Source organism: Dama dama, chromosome 15 (assembly GCF_033118175.1).
Source record: "Dama dama isolate Ldn47 chromosome 15, ASM3311817v1, whole genome shotgun sequence".
In the NCBI taxonomy this organism is placed as follows: Eukaryota; Metazoa; Chordata; class Mammalia; order Artiodactyla; family Cervidae; genus Dama; species Dama dama.
Window position 1 is genome coordinate 59,599,812 of NC_083695.1, and position 15,212 is coordinate 59,615,023.

Sequence of the window (15,212 nt, forward strand, 5' to 3'; positions counted from 1 at the left end):
TTGGAGTCCTGGTACCAGTCCCACAGAGATTTTTATTTAATTGGTCTGGGATGAGGCCCCTGAATCTGTTCTTTAAAAGAAAGATATCTCACTGGTGATTGTGGTGCTCATCAAAATTTGAAAACTACTGCTTCAGATGACACATGACTGTTGGTAAATTTGTTTAACAGCCTAGTTCAAATCTAAGATGCAGCAAAAGGAACAATTTCACGTAGTAAGCTTTGGCAGAAGTTTAATGAGGGTTGTAATGAGCTAAATATAAAGATCAGTTAAAAATATGAAATCTTGGTGCCCGGGACCAAATGGTATTGGCTTTAAGATGCGTAAAGGAGTGGTTTGGGTTTTAGGCCTAGAGCTAGACATCCAGGCTGGGGGTAGACGCCATGTCTGCTGCACCTCTGGGCACATGTGGGCAGCCTGCTCAGACTCTCCAGTACTGCATTCCTCCTTTGCCAGAGGGGGATGGTAGCTCCATACTGTAACCCACACAAAGCCCTGAGTCCAGAACCTGCTATTTGGTTAGTGTTCAGTAAGCGCTAGCACTTGTTGCCATTTAAGTGTTTTTCCAACTGGGGATGTCTTTGGTGAGCCTAAGTCCCTTTCTGACCGGGTGTTTCTGCTTGCTCCAGCATGTCTCTGTAGAGTGGCTGTTGAGGGTGAAGACTTTATTTGATCTCCACACACAGTCTTAACAACAGACTGGGACCTTTATAAACATTATTCTTGAACCACCTGATTTAACCAGTATAGCTGTTGAGCAGTTAGCTTAGTATTAAATCTTTAAGATATTTTTAAAATGTTTTTCAGCAAGGAAACTAGGAATCAAAGGAATAAACTAGGAATCAAAGGTTAGTGTTATAGTGATTTTTTAAAAGCATCTGAGCAAAAACAAATTCTCATTTTATTTTCAGTTTCACTGAACTTCTGGCCTGGATTTTCTCAGGTTCTAATTTGTGTAAGGTTGTTCTTTATTAACAACTTTTAAAAGTGTATGGGAGTTGTATTTCTAGAGTTTCTTGGGATTTTCTTTTAAGGATTGTATAAGATACTAAAGGAGTTTGAATTCTCCTTTTGAACATATTTAAGGCTCCCAAATTAAGGGGTCAGGCTTTCTTTTTCTGTATACTTTAGACCTGTAGATATAAAATTAGAAGAAAATGTAGCATATAGGCATGCATTGAGTAAGAAAATGGGCTCTTGATTCAAGTCCTGGCTTTCACCAATTATTGACTCCATGATTTTTGGCAAATTTCTAAAGTTCTCTATTCAATTTCTTCATCTGTAAGAGGCCTGATAATATTACCTAATTAATGGGGTTGTAATGAACATTAAATTATGTCAACTATATGTTGAAGCACTTGAGAGTGTTGCCCGTTGTTATTGTTCGGTCCCTAAGTTGTGTCTGTCTCTTTGCTACCCCTTGGAGTGTGTAGCGTGCCAGGCTCCTCTGTCCTCCTCTGTCTCCAGGAGTTTGCTCAAATTCATGTCCACTGAGTCAGTGATACTATCTGACCATCTCATCCTCTGCCACCCCCTTCTCCTTTCACCTTCAGTCTTTGCCAGCTTTAGAGCCTTTTCCAATGAGTTGGCTCTTCGTATCAGGTGGCCAAAGTGTTGGAGCTTCAACAACAGTCCTTCCAAGGAATATTCAGGGCTGATTTCCTTTAGGATTGACTGGTTTTCTTCTTGCAGTCCAGGGGATTCTCAAGAGTCTTCTCCAGCACAATTCAAAAGCATCAGAAGGTGCCTATTGCATAAACCTTTTAAGTTTTGATGATTTTGATGAAAATGATAACATCCACCCAAATCATCTGAACAAAAAAGAAAACTAGAATAGAAATATTTCAGCATCTTTTCTCGTAAACTATTTGAGAAAAAATTTTAATTAAAAATAATTATTGGCCTTAGCCTATGAAAAAAATTTTAATGCTTTTAATGTAATACTTTATGTAGTAAGGTTAATTCCTGTGTCCTATGGGATGGCTTACCTGTCATGTTTACTTGGTAGTCGGATTTAGCAGAGAAGCTGAAGATGTTTTTTCGGGGAGGGGATTTGTATTTCTACATTACATTCTTTTCCTTTGTTAAGTTAAACAAATGTCTTTAATCTGATAAAATTTGTGATTCCCTATCAGAAAACCTGGATTCAAGTCTCTGTGCTGCCATTCAGCAGGGAAGGCAGGTTACCTGGCTTGTAAGAACCTCTTCTCCTTTATCTGCAAAAGTAGAATAAGATACTGTATCTCACATGTTTGTGTGAGAAATAAAGTTGCCTCCTAATGGGGCTTTCTACTCCCTCTGTTCTGCACAGTAGAAATAAAATGTGAGCCACCTGTGTAATTTTAAATTTTCTAGTAGCCACATTAAATAAATGAAATTAGTTTTAATATATTTTATTTAATCTGTCTAAAATATTATCACTCCAACATATAATTAATATGAAAATCATTAATAAGATTATTCTTTTCATTCTCAGTCTTTGAGATCTGGTGTGTAATACAGCACATCTCAACTTGAACTGGCAACATTTCAAGTGCTCAGGAGCCACACGCTGCCAGTGGCTATCAGTCCAGATCTGGAATGCAGATTACTGGTCCCATCCCTGAGCACCTGGAGGCTGCCTTGGCCTCAAGCAGCTTTACTCTTGAAACTGTGTGCACCTCTGGACAAATGAGCCTGACATTTCTTTCTGCATCAACCTGGATAATATCTTTGTCCCTGGGAGGACAGGCTCCTGCCCTTAGCCTCCGAGCTGACCCACATGAGGACTTGCTCTGAGCATGTCACGTGCCTCTCTGTTTGGCCAAGGGCCAGAGACAACCAGGAATTCCTGAGAAGGATAAACCTTTTGAACCACAACCACAATCAGAGCTCCAGGGCGGGAGCTGAAGTCCAGGACAAGATCAGGCTTCCTAATACCCTTCATTCTTGCCTCTTATCTGTCCTATTTGCCTTCTTTCCCACATTTTAGAGATTTATCTGGTGTCTCTGGGAAAACCAGGGACAAATACCAGCAGCCTGCTAAAGAATTCAGCTTTTCCCGCCTCTGCCTCAGTATTGATTAGCAAGGTAGCCTTTCCTTCCCAAACATTAACTTTTAAAAAAGACATTCAGAATGTTTTGGAGGCCAGGAAATTTGGAGAACAGAAATATTCACATCTAAGCTTTTTTATTTTAGGGTTTTGTACTACTGGTTTTCATACAAATTTGGGGAGAAATATAGTAAAGGAGTATTACCCTCATGGCTGTATGCAGTGGTGAAAAGAGGTAGCGAATAGGGCACCCAGGTGTACTCATCCAGCAAAAAAATATGCTCAGATGTCACCTTCTTAGGAAGTCCTACCCTGATCACTCTTACCTAAAATAGCTCCCAGCCTGCAGCACTCTCTCGCTACCATTTTTGTCTGTTTTGTAGATATCACTTAGTGAAGTCGCTCAGTTGTATCCGACTCTTTGTGACCCCGTGGACTGTAGCCCACCAGGCTCCTCCGTCCATGGGATTCTCCAGGCAAGAATACTGGAGTGGGTTGCCATATCACGTATTACTAACTAAAATTCTTTGACTTCCAAAATAGAATATAAGCTCCGTAAGAGTATGGACTTTGTTTTGTTTATCCCTACATCCCCCAACTCCTAGTATAATGCTTGGCTGTTGCAAGTGAAAAGTGAAAGTGTTAGTCTCTCAGTTGTGTCCAACTCTTTGCGACCCCATTAGTTTCCTAGGAGAAGTCTACCCCAACCATTGTTTCTCTGACCAGTGTGTGTGATAAGTTTGAATTTTCAGACCTAATCTCAGTGGTAGGAATCCTAGTGTTTACTCAAGGTCAATTGTATAGATAAACTTTCACTGCTTTTAGATAGTCCAGGGCTTGCAGAGGGGAGGAAAGTAGTTTGTAATGAAGTCGTAAAAGGGGGAGCTGATCTGTACAGATGAAAATTTCAGATTACACAGGGTAATAAAATGGAAGAGGGGGCATTGGGATAGGGAATTGGGTTGAAAATTTTTTACAGTTTAGCTGCTGTTTATGTCTGAGGTTTTGGGGCAAGAAAGTTGGTAAATAAGAAGCTTAGGGAAAAGGTGGGAGAGAGTCATAACCAGAAAGATCAGTATTATTTGGAGCAGTGGTTGGCTTTATAGACTTGTGCCCAAAAAGCCACAAATCATATTTCCATTGTCTTTGTTTATAATAAGCTTTATTTAACATCTTAATTAATTAATTAATCCTCAGTGGTTCTTTCGGTTTACCTCTTGTGCGTTTGTACCAGCTTGATGTCACTGGCCATAGTTCATGGCCCTTGGAATTATGGTTCTGTGAGCACGGACGCATCATACTCTGTACAGGCCAGAAGTTCTGTTGAAACTCCTGGTTTGTCCCAGGAGCACCATGCCCACAAAAACTAATCCAGGCATGTTGAGAACTCTCAAGTATTATTAAGTACTATTTATATTGCATTCAAGTAAATTTTTAGCAAAAGAAATAAATTCAGATTTACTAGCCTTTACCTTTCCTTGTTCTACTTCTTTAAATGAGAAAATCTATTGTTTTATGTAAATGCATCAACTTTTTTACATACTGTGAATAAATTGTTTGGTTTGTGAGTACATTTAAGAAAAACAATAATCAAAATAGTTAATTTTTAAATTGTGGCAGTAGGCTTTATTTCAGGTGTTTTTTAAATAGTGTTATCATTTTAAGGTTTTATAAAGTTTGATTAAAGAATAGTATTTAGGTGTAGTAAATAATTTTTAGGGACTATGTCTAGTTATATTAAGTTTAAGTGAAGCATTTTAATTTAACATCTTGTTTCTTCTCAGTCTGCAAGACTTGTATTGTCCAGCACTTTGAAGATAGCAATGATTGTCCAAGGTGTGGCAACCAGGTTCATGAGACAAACCCATTAGAAATGCTGAGGTATGTCAATATATTTTTAGTTCCTCTAACTTAAATAATTATATAAGTTCTTAATTTTTATTATGCATCATAATATTTGTTGGTGCCTTGACTCAGTTAATGTAGGCTTTGATTTTCATTTTAAAGCATTTTAATTTATTTTATTGAGAAGAAATGAAAAATAAGGCTGTGCATATTAAATAATTTAAGAAATATATTTCCAAATTAAAAATTACAATTTTATCTCAGGATCTCAGGGTTACTTTAGTTGTAGTTATTTTCAGTATTTTATTATTCTACACAGTATAGAATAGTATAGTATTCTACACAATATTTGTTGAGCTACATGGTAGCGGGAAGAGGGCAGACCTAATAGGGATACTAATCTTGGGACTCTTAATTTTTAAAAATTTATCATATATTCTAAAAGTGTACAAACATTTATGTAAAACTGAAAAGAATTTTTAAAATGACTACCCTTTTCTTAATGGTATAATCATTATACCAAATAAATAGTAATAATATAAAGAAATGTAGTCATATATTTTTAAAGTTAGAAGTGCTGTATAAGATCCTAATCTGTTTGTACATGAGCGAGTGAGTGAGTGAAAGTCACTCAGTCCTGTCTGACTCTTTGTGACCCCATGGACTACACAGCCCATGGAATTCTCCAGGCCAGAATACTAGAGTGGGTAGCCACTCCCTTCTCCAGAGAATCTTTCCAACCCAGGGATCGAACCCAGGTCTCCCGCGTTGCAGACTGATCCTTTACCTGCTGAGCCACAAGGGAAGTCCAAGAATACTGAAATGGGTAGAATCCAAGCAGTCCATCCTAAAGGAGATCAGTCCTGAATGTTCATTGAAAGGACTGATGTTGAAGCTGAAACTCCAATACTTTTGCCACCTGATGCGAAGAGCTGACTCATTCGAAAAGACCCTGATGCTGGGAAAGATTGAAGGCAGGAGGAGAAGGGGATGACAGAGAATGAGATGGTTGGATGGCGTCACGGACTCAATGGACATGAGTTTGAGTAAACTCCAAAAGTAAACACCGGAGTTGAGTAAACTCTGGTGATGGACAGAGAGGCCTGGTGTGCTGCAGTCCATGGGGTTGCAAAGAGTCAGACATGACTGAGTGATTGAACTGAACTGAACTGAGCCTATCCGTCCTCCAGCGGATCTTCCTGACCCAGGAATCGAACCGGGGTCTCCTGCATTGCAGGCAGATTCTTTACCAACTGAGCTATTAGGGAAGCCTCTGTTTGTACATAGTAAGAAGAAATCATGTTAGAGAATTGGCAAATGGGTATGTAGAAATTGAAGAAAAGTAAATAGTTACTATACTCTAGGGAAAGAAAAAAGTTGAACAAGGGGATATCTTTAATCAGGGTACACTGTGAATATTTATATAATCATCATCCTGTAAACATTCATTGTTAAACACAAAAATGGCAGTAACACCACCAGGAAGAGGAGAGTTAGGAGAATGTATGTTGGGAGGACAGGGGCATGGCGGGATGATATCAGGAGAGCTAAAACCTTATCTGCCACAGAAGGAGGTGAGAAAAATCTAGACAGCAAAAAAGGAATGGCTTCGTTTTTTCTCTATCTATCTATAATATATATAGAAATATGAAAGTAAATACTAATAGAAGCAGCTTGGATTTGAAAGTGGTTGTACCTGGGGTTGTAGGAATCAGGAATAGGAATGGTGGGGCAAGAAAATGTGATATTTTAATATAACATTTAAGGTTAGGGGGAAGTTTGATTTGTAAATTATGTGTTAATATATGTATTACACTGATAAAACAAATATTAAGGAGAGAAATAATACTTCTTTTAAATACTGCAGCTTTTAAATAGACTGGGAAAACTTTGTGAATGAGTCAGTATGAGTGTCCTGAAGAATAAGGTAACATTGGTTTGGCTGGAGAGTAGGACTGGGAAAAGAGTATTTGAGCCAGGATGAAGAGCATGAGGGAGAAAACCAGGTTGGAAAAGGTAAGGCACCCTTAGGGATGACTGACTAAGCCAGTTGGCCGGAGAAGAGTGACGAGAGAGCAGCACCAGATACAGTTTGTAGGTTGGACTCAAGTTATAAGAGCACTTTAAGCCAGATGTTGGGAAGAAATTAGTTCTTGAGCAGGCAAGTAATGATCAGATTGGTGCTTAAGGAAAATTCATCATGAACATGTCAAGGTCTGGCAGAATGTCACTGTGCTGTCCTCTAAGTAGGGTGGTAATTGAACAGAAGGATGGGAAGTGTGGAAAGACTGGGTGGGAGAAATACTGAGAAGGGGCCATCTGGGGCTTGATGAGTAAACCTGTAAAGAAGAGAGACAGGTAGGTTAAGAAAACGCTTGCGTTTTGAGCCTGTTTGGGAGTGATATGGTATCATTTCTGCATTTAACTTTAAAAAAGAAAGACAGGTTTTCAGAGGTATTCTGTTGAAGGAGAAGACCAAGTCTTGACATAGATGAACAAAAAGAGGGGCTCGAGATAATCGGCATCTGTTGGAAACATGGAACTGGAGCTTCACAGAGAGAGGTGGGGGGTTTGGGTGTGTGTGTGTGTGATCTGCCTGTATGTTAGTTTTGAAGTCACAAAAGTGGATGAGATCCTCAGGAAAGGAAGTATGTAGAAAAGGTCAGAGAGTACAGAGAGCAGAGCAAAGAAGAATACTCAGAGGCAGAAGTAGCTGCAAAAAGAAGAATATCTAGGGAACAAAGAAAGTCGATAGGAAAAAAGAAAAATCGAGAAAGGAAGTTTTCAAAGAGGCATCGCTAGGCAGCATTGACAAACTGCTGCAGAGCTTGAGGAGAAAAATGACTTTAAAAGTAATTAAAAAGTTTAAAATTTTAACTCTAAAATTTCTTTTAAAATCTATTCAATGATGGAAGTCATGGATGATTTGGGAAGGTCTGTCAAGTAAGAGAAGCAAAAAATACACGACAGAAATAATGTTGGTTATGCTTTCAGAGTTTTCCAGTTGGAAGAAGAGGTTAAGAATCTGCTAACAGCTTGAGAAGACGATTGGTTAAGCCAGGATTTGGGGGTTTTCTAGATGTGAGAAGAGTGTCCATGTTTATTGTCAGGGAAGAGTACTGCAGTTGAGCAGGAGGAAGGAGATGAGAGGAAAGGATGCTGTAGGAGCAGGACGGCAGGATGAGGAAATGCAAGTCATGGAAAGAGGAGTTATGCTCAGATACAGGAGGGAAAGGAAATAAAAACAGCATCAAGATAGTGCTGGGTTTTTTTTGGCCATGCTGATGTTTGGTATGCGGGATCTTACTTCCCCAACCAAGGATTGAACGTGCACCCCCTGCAGTGGAAGGATGGAGTCTTAACCACTGGACCACAAGGGAAGTCCCCAATATTACGTTTTTTATCTAGGAAAAAATGGTCTCAATTTCACAGAATGAAGATTTTCTTTCATAGGAATGGAGATTTTCTTTCTCTACCAGAGTTGTCATAGAGATGTTGAAAGTGTCTGAATCAGCTATTGGTGTATAATAGACCATACCTAAATTTCATGCTGAAAACGAGACTAAAAGCATTTTTGATTCCTCACAGTTCTGTGTGGTTCACAGATCCAGGTGGGCCTGCTGGTCTTGGCTGGGCCCACTTAGGTGACTGCAGTCAGAGGCTGGTGGGTCACTGCTCTGCGGATCCTGGCTGGGTTCTGTCCTGTTGGTTGGGCTGCCCAGGAACTGGTCTGAGATGGCCTTACCAGGGCAGCTTGGCTCTCCAGGACATGGTGTCTCATCCCCCAGACTTGTTATGGTGGCAGGGTTCCAAGAAAGTGTACCAAAGCACGTGATGTGCCTCATAAGGCATAAGGCTTGGGCTCAGAGCTCAGCATGTCACTTGTGCCACATTCTTTGGCCTGAGCATGTTTCAAGGCTAGCCCATATTCTCAGGGTGGAGGAAAAAACTCCCTCCCTTAATCACAGTCCTGTTCAGAGTGGGTAGATTATAGAGAGAACTGGAGACAGGACCATTTGTATAATCTGTCTGCTACTGGGACAGGCTAGAAATAAATGTGTTCCACCTACAGAGTAGTTGGGTGTGGTGCTTGTGCTAAAACCATATGTTCTATATTTTGTAATATATGTGAGATGCAAATCTTAAACAATTTACATACTGGATTTTAATATCTTTATTGTTAGTATATTCTCTTTTTTCCTCTTTGGAAGGTTGGATAACACACTAGAGGAAATTATATTTAAGTTGGTTCCTGGACTGCGAGAACGTAAGTCACTCTTTGAATACTTGCAGGTTGTTTGTGTTTTGTAAGATCACCATTTCTGTTAAAGATTTTGTGATTGTTTCTATTATTTTTATACTGTTTTTCTTTTAAATTAGAAGAACTTGAGCGTGAATCTGAATTTTGGAAGAAAAATAAGCCTCAAGAAAATGGACAAGGTGACTTGTTTACTTCTATCTGTTGGAATTTCTTAGCCTTTTGTAGCTGTGGTGAGCTAATCTCTCTCTCCAAGCTCAAATTTCTTCTGTACAATATTGTGTACCTCTTTATATTATGAACTTTTCTCTGACTATGAACTTTTAATATAGAATCATGAGATTTTGTGTAAATGCATGTAAAATCTGGATCGGTCCAATTGAAGGTAATTGGAAATAGAGGAAACTGGTAAGAGAAAAAGGAGATAAAACAGAAAAGTGACCACTGTTTATAGCAGTATTAGCTAAAGAGCTACAGGAAATTGAAGAAATGGCCATAGCCTGCAACTGAACAGTGAGGGGTTTATGGTTGTATTTATTTTATTTTGTATATTTAATAGGAGAAGGGACTTGAATGTAGCTGAAAGCCAGATCAGAGGATCTTGCTATGCTCTGATAATCTAGAATTAACTTTTCATAGGTAGACTTCCAATAATACAAATTTATATATTCTGAGATTTGAAAAATATTTCTAGGTACTTATGGGAACTTTCCCCATCACCTATGTTAAGTATTCAAATTTGCCTTTTAGGTCCCAGGAGATTCAGCAGTGAGTAATTTTTAATAATTAAGGAAAGTGGCAGACATTACTGGTAGGGAAGAGGCTTTTAGTACGTATATAATTCACAGGAAAGAAAATACAACATATCTGAAATTATAAGGAAGAAGTGTCCTTTGGTCATTTGACATGAGATTTGTTTCAGGATGGCCTGAATACCACTGAAATTTTTCAAGGCTGTATGTGTTTTTATAGGCTCATTCTGCTATAGAGCTCAGTCTTCCACCCCTAGTTTTCCCATAAGATTCATAGGATTGTCAATTACATACATATCATTGAAGTGGCTTTCTCTTTTCACATGAAAAATGGGGATCAGAGTTTTTTTTGTTTTTAGTTCAGCTTAACTGTGCAGGACTGGCTTCCTATAGCAGGGGAAGTTTGAGAATAATTTTGAATGATTGGAGTAAGGTAGCAAGGGATTATTTTTAATCTATAATTAAAACACTGAAATGGGCAAAGAAGCCAAGCCTGGCAAAAAATAACTTAATTAAAGGCTTATTTTACCCAGGTGTAAACTGCAATTTATACAGTAGTGCCATAGTGAAACATATAGGTAAAATTGACTGAATGTTCCAGTTTTTAACTACATTTTCAAGACAACAGGAGCCAGGGCTTGTCCTCAGAAGCTGTGTGGTCAGGTTAGTCCATGACTGTGTCTTACAGATTGACTAGTGAAGGACTGCAGCCTGAGTTGTGTTTCTCTCCTTTTCCCCCATATTTCTGTCTTTTTAAAATAGTTTTATCATATTTGGTCTTTAGTTTGGGTGAAAGGTTTGGACCTTTTCTTAGAGCTGGAGCTTGGTTCATAGAAAGCCAAATTACCTTTCTAGGTAATTTCCGTATAAAAAGGCAGAAGAGAACTCCCACCTCCCCTGGACCACACATCTGTAATGTTTTTTACTACAGTCATTACAGAGGAGCTAACTCATCTTTTTTTTTAATCTAACTGGTCTGTTTTTTTTTCCTGGGCTTTTCTATACTGTAATGCTTGACTGGCTCCTTCTTTCAAGTTTATATATTCAGCTCATATTTTATCTGGAAATCTCCCCTGAATCTTTGCTTCACCACAGAATTTGGGTTTATTTCCACCTCTGTTATATGTGCCCACTTGGCCTATCTTACCTCTTACATCAGAGTCTTTATTAACTTCTCCGTCTGTACCTCCTTTTATACCCTGACACCATAAGAGTGAGGATGACCACACTCTAGTTTCAGTGTTCTTCCCTCAGACTTAGTCTAACAGAGTTAAAGGCACTCAATAAACAAATGAATCATTAAATATATGTGCATTATATGTAGCCTGCTGGCATTTCATAGGTTAAATACATTTGATTATAATATGAAATATTCTCAGATTTCTTTGATGGTGTTTTAATATGTTAGTTACATGCATGCTAAAAAAGCTAATTCATTTTACTTGTTATTTCACTAGCTGATTTTATATAAGAATATCTAATAATTTGAAATTTTGAACTTAAATATTTTAGTTTTACTAAATATTTAGTTTACTTGGTTTTAAACTTTGAATAAATGTAGAATTTGGAAGTAGTTTTTTTCTTTGATCAAAAACACTTTATTATGTATATACAAACTTGAAATTCTAATTACATATGTTGACTGAACTTTTTAAATGATGTAGTTTAAAAGAACATTTTATACATTTCTTTAAACAACATATGTTCAAAATTATTAATTTATCAAATATATATTCTTGTGTTGTTTAGTCACTAAGTTGTGTCTGACTCTTTGTGACCCCCTGGAATATAGCGCGCCAGGCTCCTCTGTCCATGGAATTTACAGGCAGGAATACTGGAGTGGGTTGCTATTTTCTTCTCCAGGGTGGAAGTATTTTTATATTCTGTCAATTTCTAAGTGGTCTAATCACTAATGGCAGTCGTTTTGTGACCAAATATAGTTAGTCCTAAATCTTTCATTTGGATGTCCCAGTGAGCCTAGAATTTGTAAGCTATGCTAATGAGCCACTTAATGGTTTTTAAAAAATATTTCCATTATTGAGTTGGTTGGAACATTTTAAAGGTACTAAAATTTTTGGTTATTCTTCATCAAGAACTGTTAAGAAAATGTTTTTTAAATTTGATTTTTGTTCTCATGGTTAGTGTATTGTTGCTTAACTATAAAATCAACCTTGAGTTATATCTAACTTGTGTTTGTTTAAATTATACAGATGATACTTCAAAAGTTGACAAGCCTAAAGTAGATGAAGAAGGTGATGAAAATCAAGATGATAAAGACTATCACAGAAGTGACCCACAAATTGCTATATGTCTAGATTGTTTACGAAATAATGGACAATCAGGGGACAATGTAGTAAAGGTGAGTGGATGACTACAGTTTTTTTAAATAATCTTTTATAACTTGTTGATAAATTTTCCAAGTGTCTCAGAATGTTTGCTTTCCAAGTTTTTATTAACGTAAACAAATAGAACATCACTTTCTGATATTCCCTTGCCTGCAAGTTGCCAAGCAGTTGCTTACTTCAGGCTCCTTCCTGTTTTCTAACCCTCATGACTGAACCGTCCTGGGTCAATGCCACCACCTAGTGGCCAATGTGGAGAATCACACCTGTATTTCTCCTTCCATCTCCTTTTATACCTTTGTTGGGAGTTCACCTACATACACTGTTTTTCCCTTTTTAAGTGTGGTCAGCAACTCAGACTCGGGTCATTTCATGACACACAGCATCTTCAACCCTTTTATTCATCCTCTTCTAGTTTTTTCTTTTGTTTCTCTATTTTTATTTGCAACTCAAAAAGCTATCCACGTCATGGCTAATACATTTTATGAACAATATAGTTGGTTTAGATGGATGTTATAAAGTACCTGTGAACTTTTCCTTAACTTCCTCTGTGTGATCTGTAAGCCAGTGAGTTGAATTCCTTAATACTGATTAAGTTTTCCCAGCATCTTGCAAAAAGAAATACGCATTAGCATAGTGATTCAGTGAATATTATCGACTATATGGACATGAGCAAAGATGTAAATAGTAAGTTTTTTCACTCAGGGATCTTTGGTTAGGTCTTACTCATACAAACAGTTATAATAAAATAAGATAATAGATTTAGTTAAGAGAGATTGGTTGGACAAGACATGTAAAAGAGTACCGCAATAGTTAGAGAAGTGGCCTCCATTCCTGTTTATCCTTCAAGGCCTCTCTGTTGGCATCTCATGCTCTGCTGCAGCACCCTTTCCTGTTTGTCAGCCTTCTTTGCATAAGAATTTTTAACGATCTTACATTTCTCTCTTATTCTCAGTCATTTCTGTAATCCTCTTTGGGGGAGGTTCTTCTTAATGGAGATGATGATCATCCTTTAGCTCGCTAATATATACAGTTATTATCTTGTAGTGAAAATTGAGTCAGTCAGAAAGTGGAGTATCCCTTCATAAATAAATGAGAAGTCTACTTCTCTGCAGGATTTCTAGTATGAAAGTTCTAAATCATTGAATTTCAGATTCATCTGAAAAATTAACTACCCCCTGCCTTGATACTGTTTGGCATCTTTGACACCTCACCATTCCAATTGAGATTTTACCTTTTCACTCTTTCCTTTATAGACTTTTCTTCATTCTTGTGCCTTCATTCTTAAAACAACTTTCACAGCTTATCTGACTTGTACTCTGCTTTTCTGATTCTCACCTTTTCTCTCTGGCCACTCCTATACTGTCTCTACTGACTTGACTTCTTCCTGTCTTCTGCTTGATATATGTGAGTATAGGCTAATATCTAGCCCCCAACTAAGTTATTCTTTCTCTGTAGTCATCCTAGGAGGTCACTTCTATTTTTTGTGACTTCCAACTATGCAAAGAAATTTTTAAATCCCCCTTTCCACACCTGTCATCACTCCCAAGTTGAAGTATTATATCTCTAACTACTTTTAGTATCCTAACTAGGAGTTTCACTAATACATAAAACTTCACCTATTTAAAGACAAATTCACTATACTGTATTTTCACCTAACTTTATTCCAAACATGCAGTTTCCCTTATCACTACCATCTTTTAACCAATCATAGAAATTCAAATTCTTAAGACATTTTTGACCTCCTCTCCCTTCAACCAGTCATAAGTCCTGCAAAATTTCCCTCAGTCTACTAAGGGCTGCTCACATTATATTTAGATTTTTTTAAAGTAGTCTGAAGTGTTTCCTGTATTCTTGATTTCTTTTATTATCCAGGGCTGAGGCTGCAGCCTGAGTGTGTACAAGCAGTTATAGCCACTATCAGGGTCAAGTAGTAAGTATTTTAGGTTCTGTGGGCTATACAGACTTTGTTGCATATAACTACCAAACTGACTTATTTTAGCACTAAAGCAGCCATAGATGATAGTGAGCAAACTGCCCTGCCTGTGTTCCGGTTAAACGTCCCTTATGAGAATAGATGGACAGCTGAATTTGGCTTGAGGGCGATGGCCATAGTTTGCCACCTTCTAGAATCAAGTCTTGACTCCTTGTGTTAGCATTCAAGGTCTTTTATTAAAACCCCTGTATTTGTAAGTTTATTTTCCATAATTCCTGGAAGTGAATCATCAAAATATGATTATTGTCATTTATCTGTGAGCACCAACATAAATTTTGGCACCCATGTATCTGACAAAGAATTTGCATCCAGAGTATATAAAGGTTTATATTAAGAATATTTAAAACCCCTAAGACTTTGAACAAGCCTTCCATTTTGGCATGTTATTCCTTCTTCTCACCACTGTCCAAGACTTCTGTCAAGATTCAAGAGACTTCTATATTTTGTGATTTTTTTCCCCCCACCTTGGTGAATCCCTCCTGAAATTGACTTGTATTTATTCCTCAATTAGAGCTTACTTTGCTATTTATTAAATCAGTATTTGTGTTCTAAAGGTACCAGATACTAATACTATCTTTTATCTTTTTTGTTATGTGTCTTATCCTTGAGACTGGATTATATATTATATAAAGGCATAAAAATTATTCCTAGGTTCCTTTATAGCCTTCTCAACCATCTCATTCCTCTGTAGTAGGATGAGATTCTCAAATGTGGTAGAGTAGTTAATGTATTGTTTATATGGTATACCTACTGCAGTTCAAACGTCGAAGTCAGGAGCAAAAACACAGTGAAACTGTTTTAGAATAAGGAGCTCCAAAAATTTGCTCTTGCATAAAATCTGAAAAAGCTGGCAAAAGTTTTCATAATCGACTTTTTCAGAAATCTGATAGTTAACCAAAGGCTAAAATCCTTGCAGAAACCCATGGAGCAAGAAAAAATGCTGACTCTTGGTAAGAATAATTTTAACTTGCCTTAGTCCCATCCTCT

General features: G+C 37.5%; 1 protein-coding gene across 5 annotated transcripts in view; it reads left to right on the forward strand.

Annotated features, from left to right (window-relative positions):
• Nucleotides 1-15,212, forward strand: part of PCGF5 (polycomb group ring finger 5) — a 118,568-nt gene that overhangs the window by 80,876 nt on the left and 22,480 nt on the right. For 4 of the 5 annotated variants that reach the window (XM_061162168.1, XM_061162167.1, XM_061162171.1 and 1 more), the window contains exons 3-6: nucleotides 4,817-4,913; nucleotides 9,089-9,144; nucleotides 9,258-9,317; nucleotides 12,098-12,246. In XM_061162168.1, coding sequence (XP_061018151.1) covers nucleotides 4,817-4,913; nucleotides 9,089-9,144; nucleotides 9,258-9,317; nucleotides 12,098-12,246 — 362 coding nt within the window. The remainder of the gene's footprint in view (nucleotides 1-4,816; nucleotides 4,914-9,088; nucleotides 9,145-9,257; nucleotides 9,318-12,097; nucleotides 12,247-15,212) is intronic. The other variant, XM_061162169.1, reaches the window with a different exon arrangement.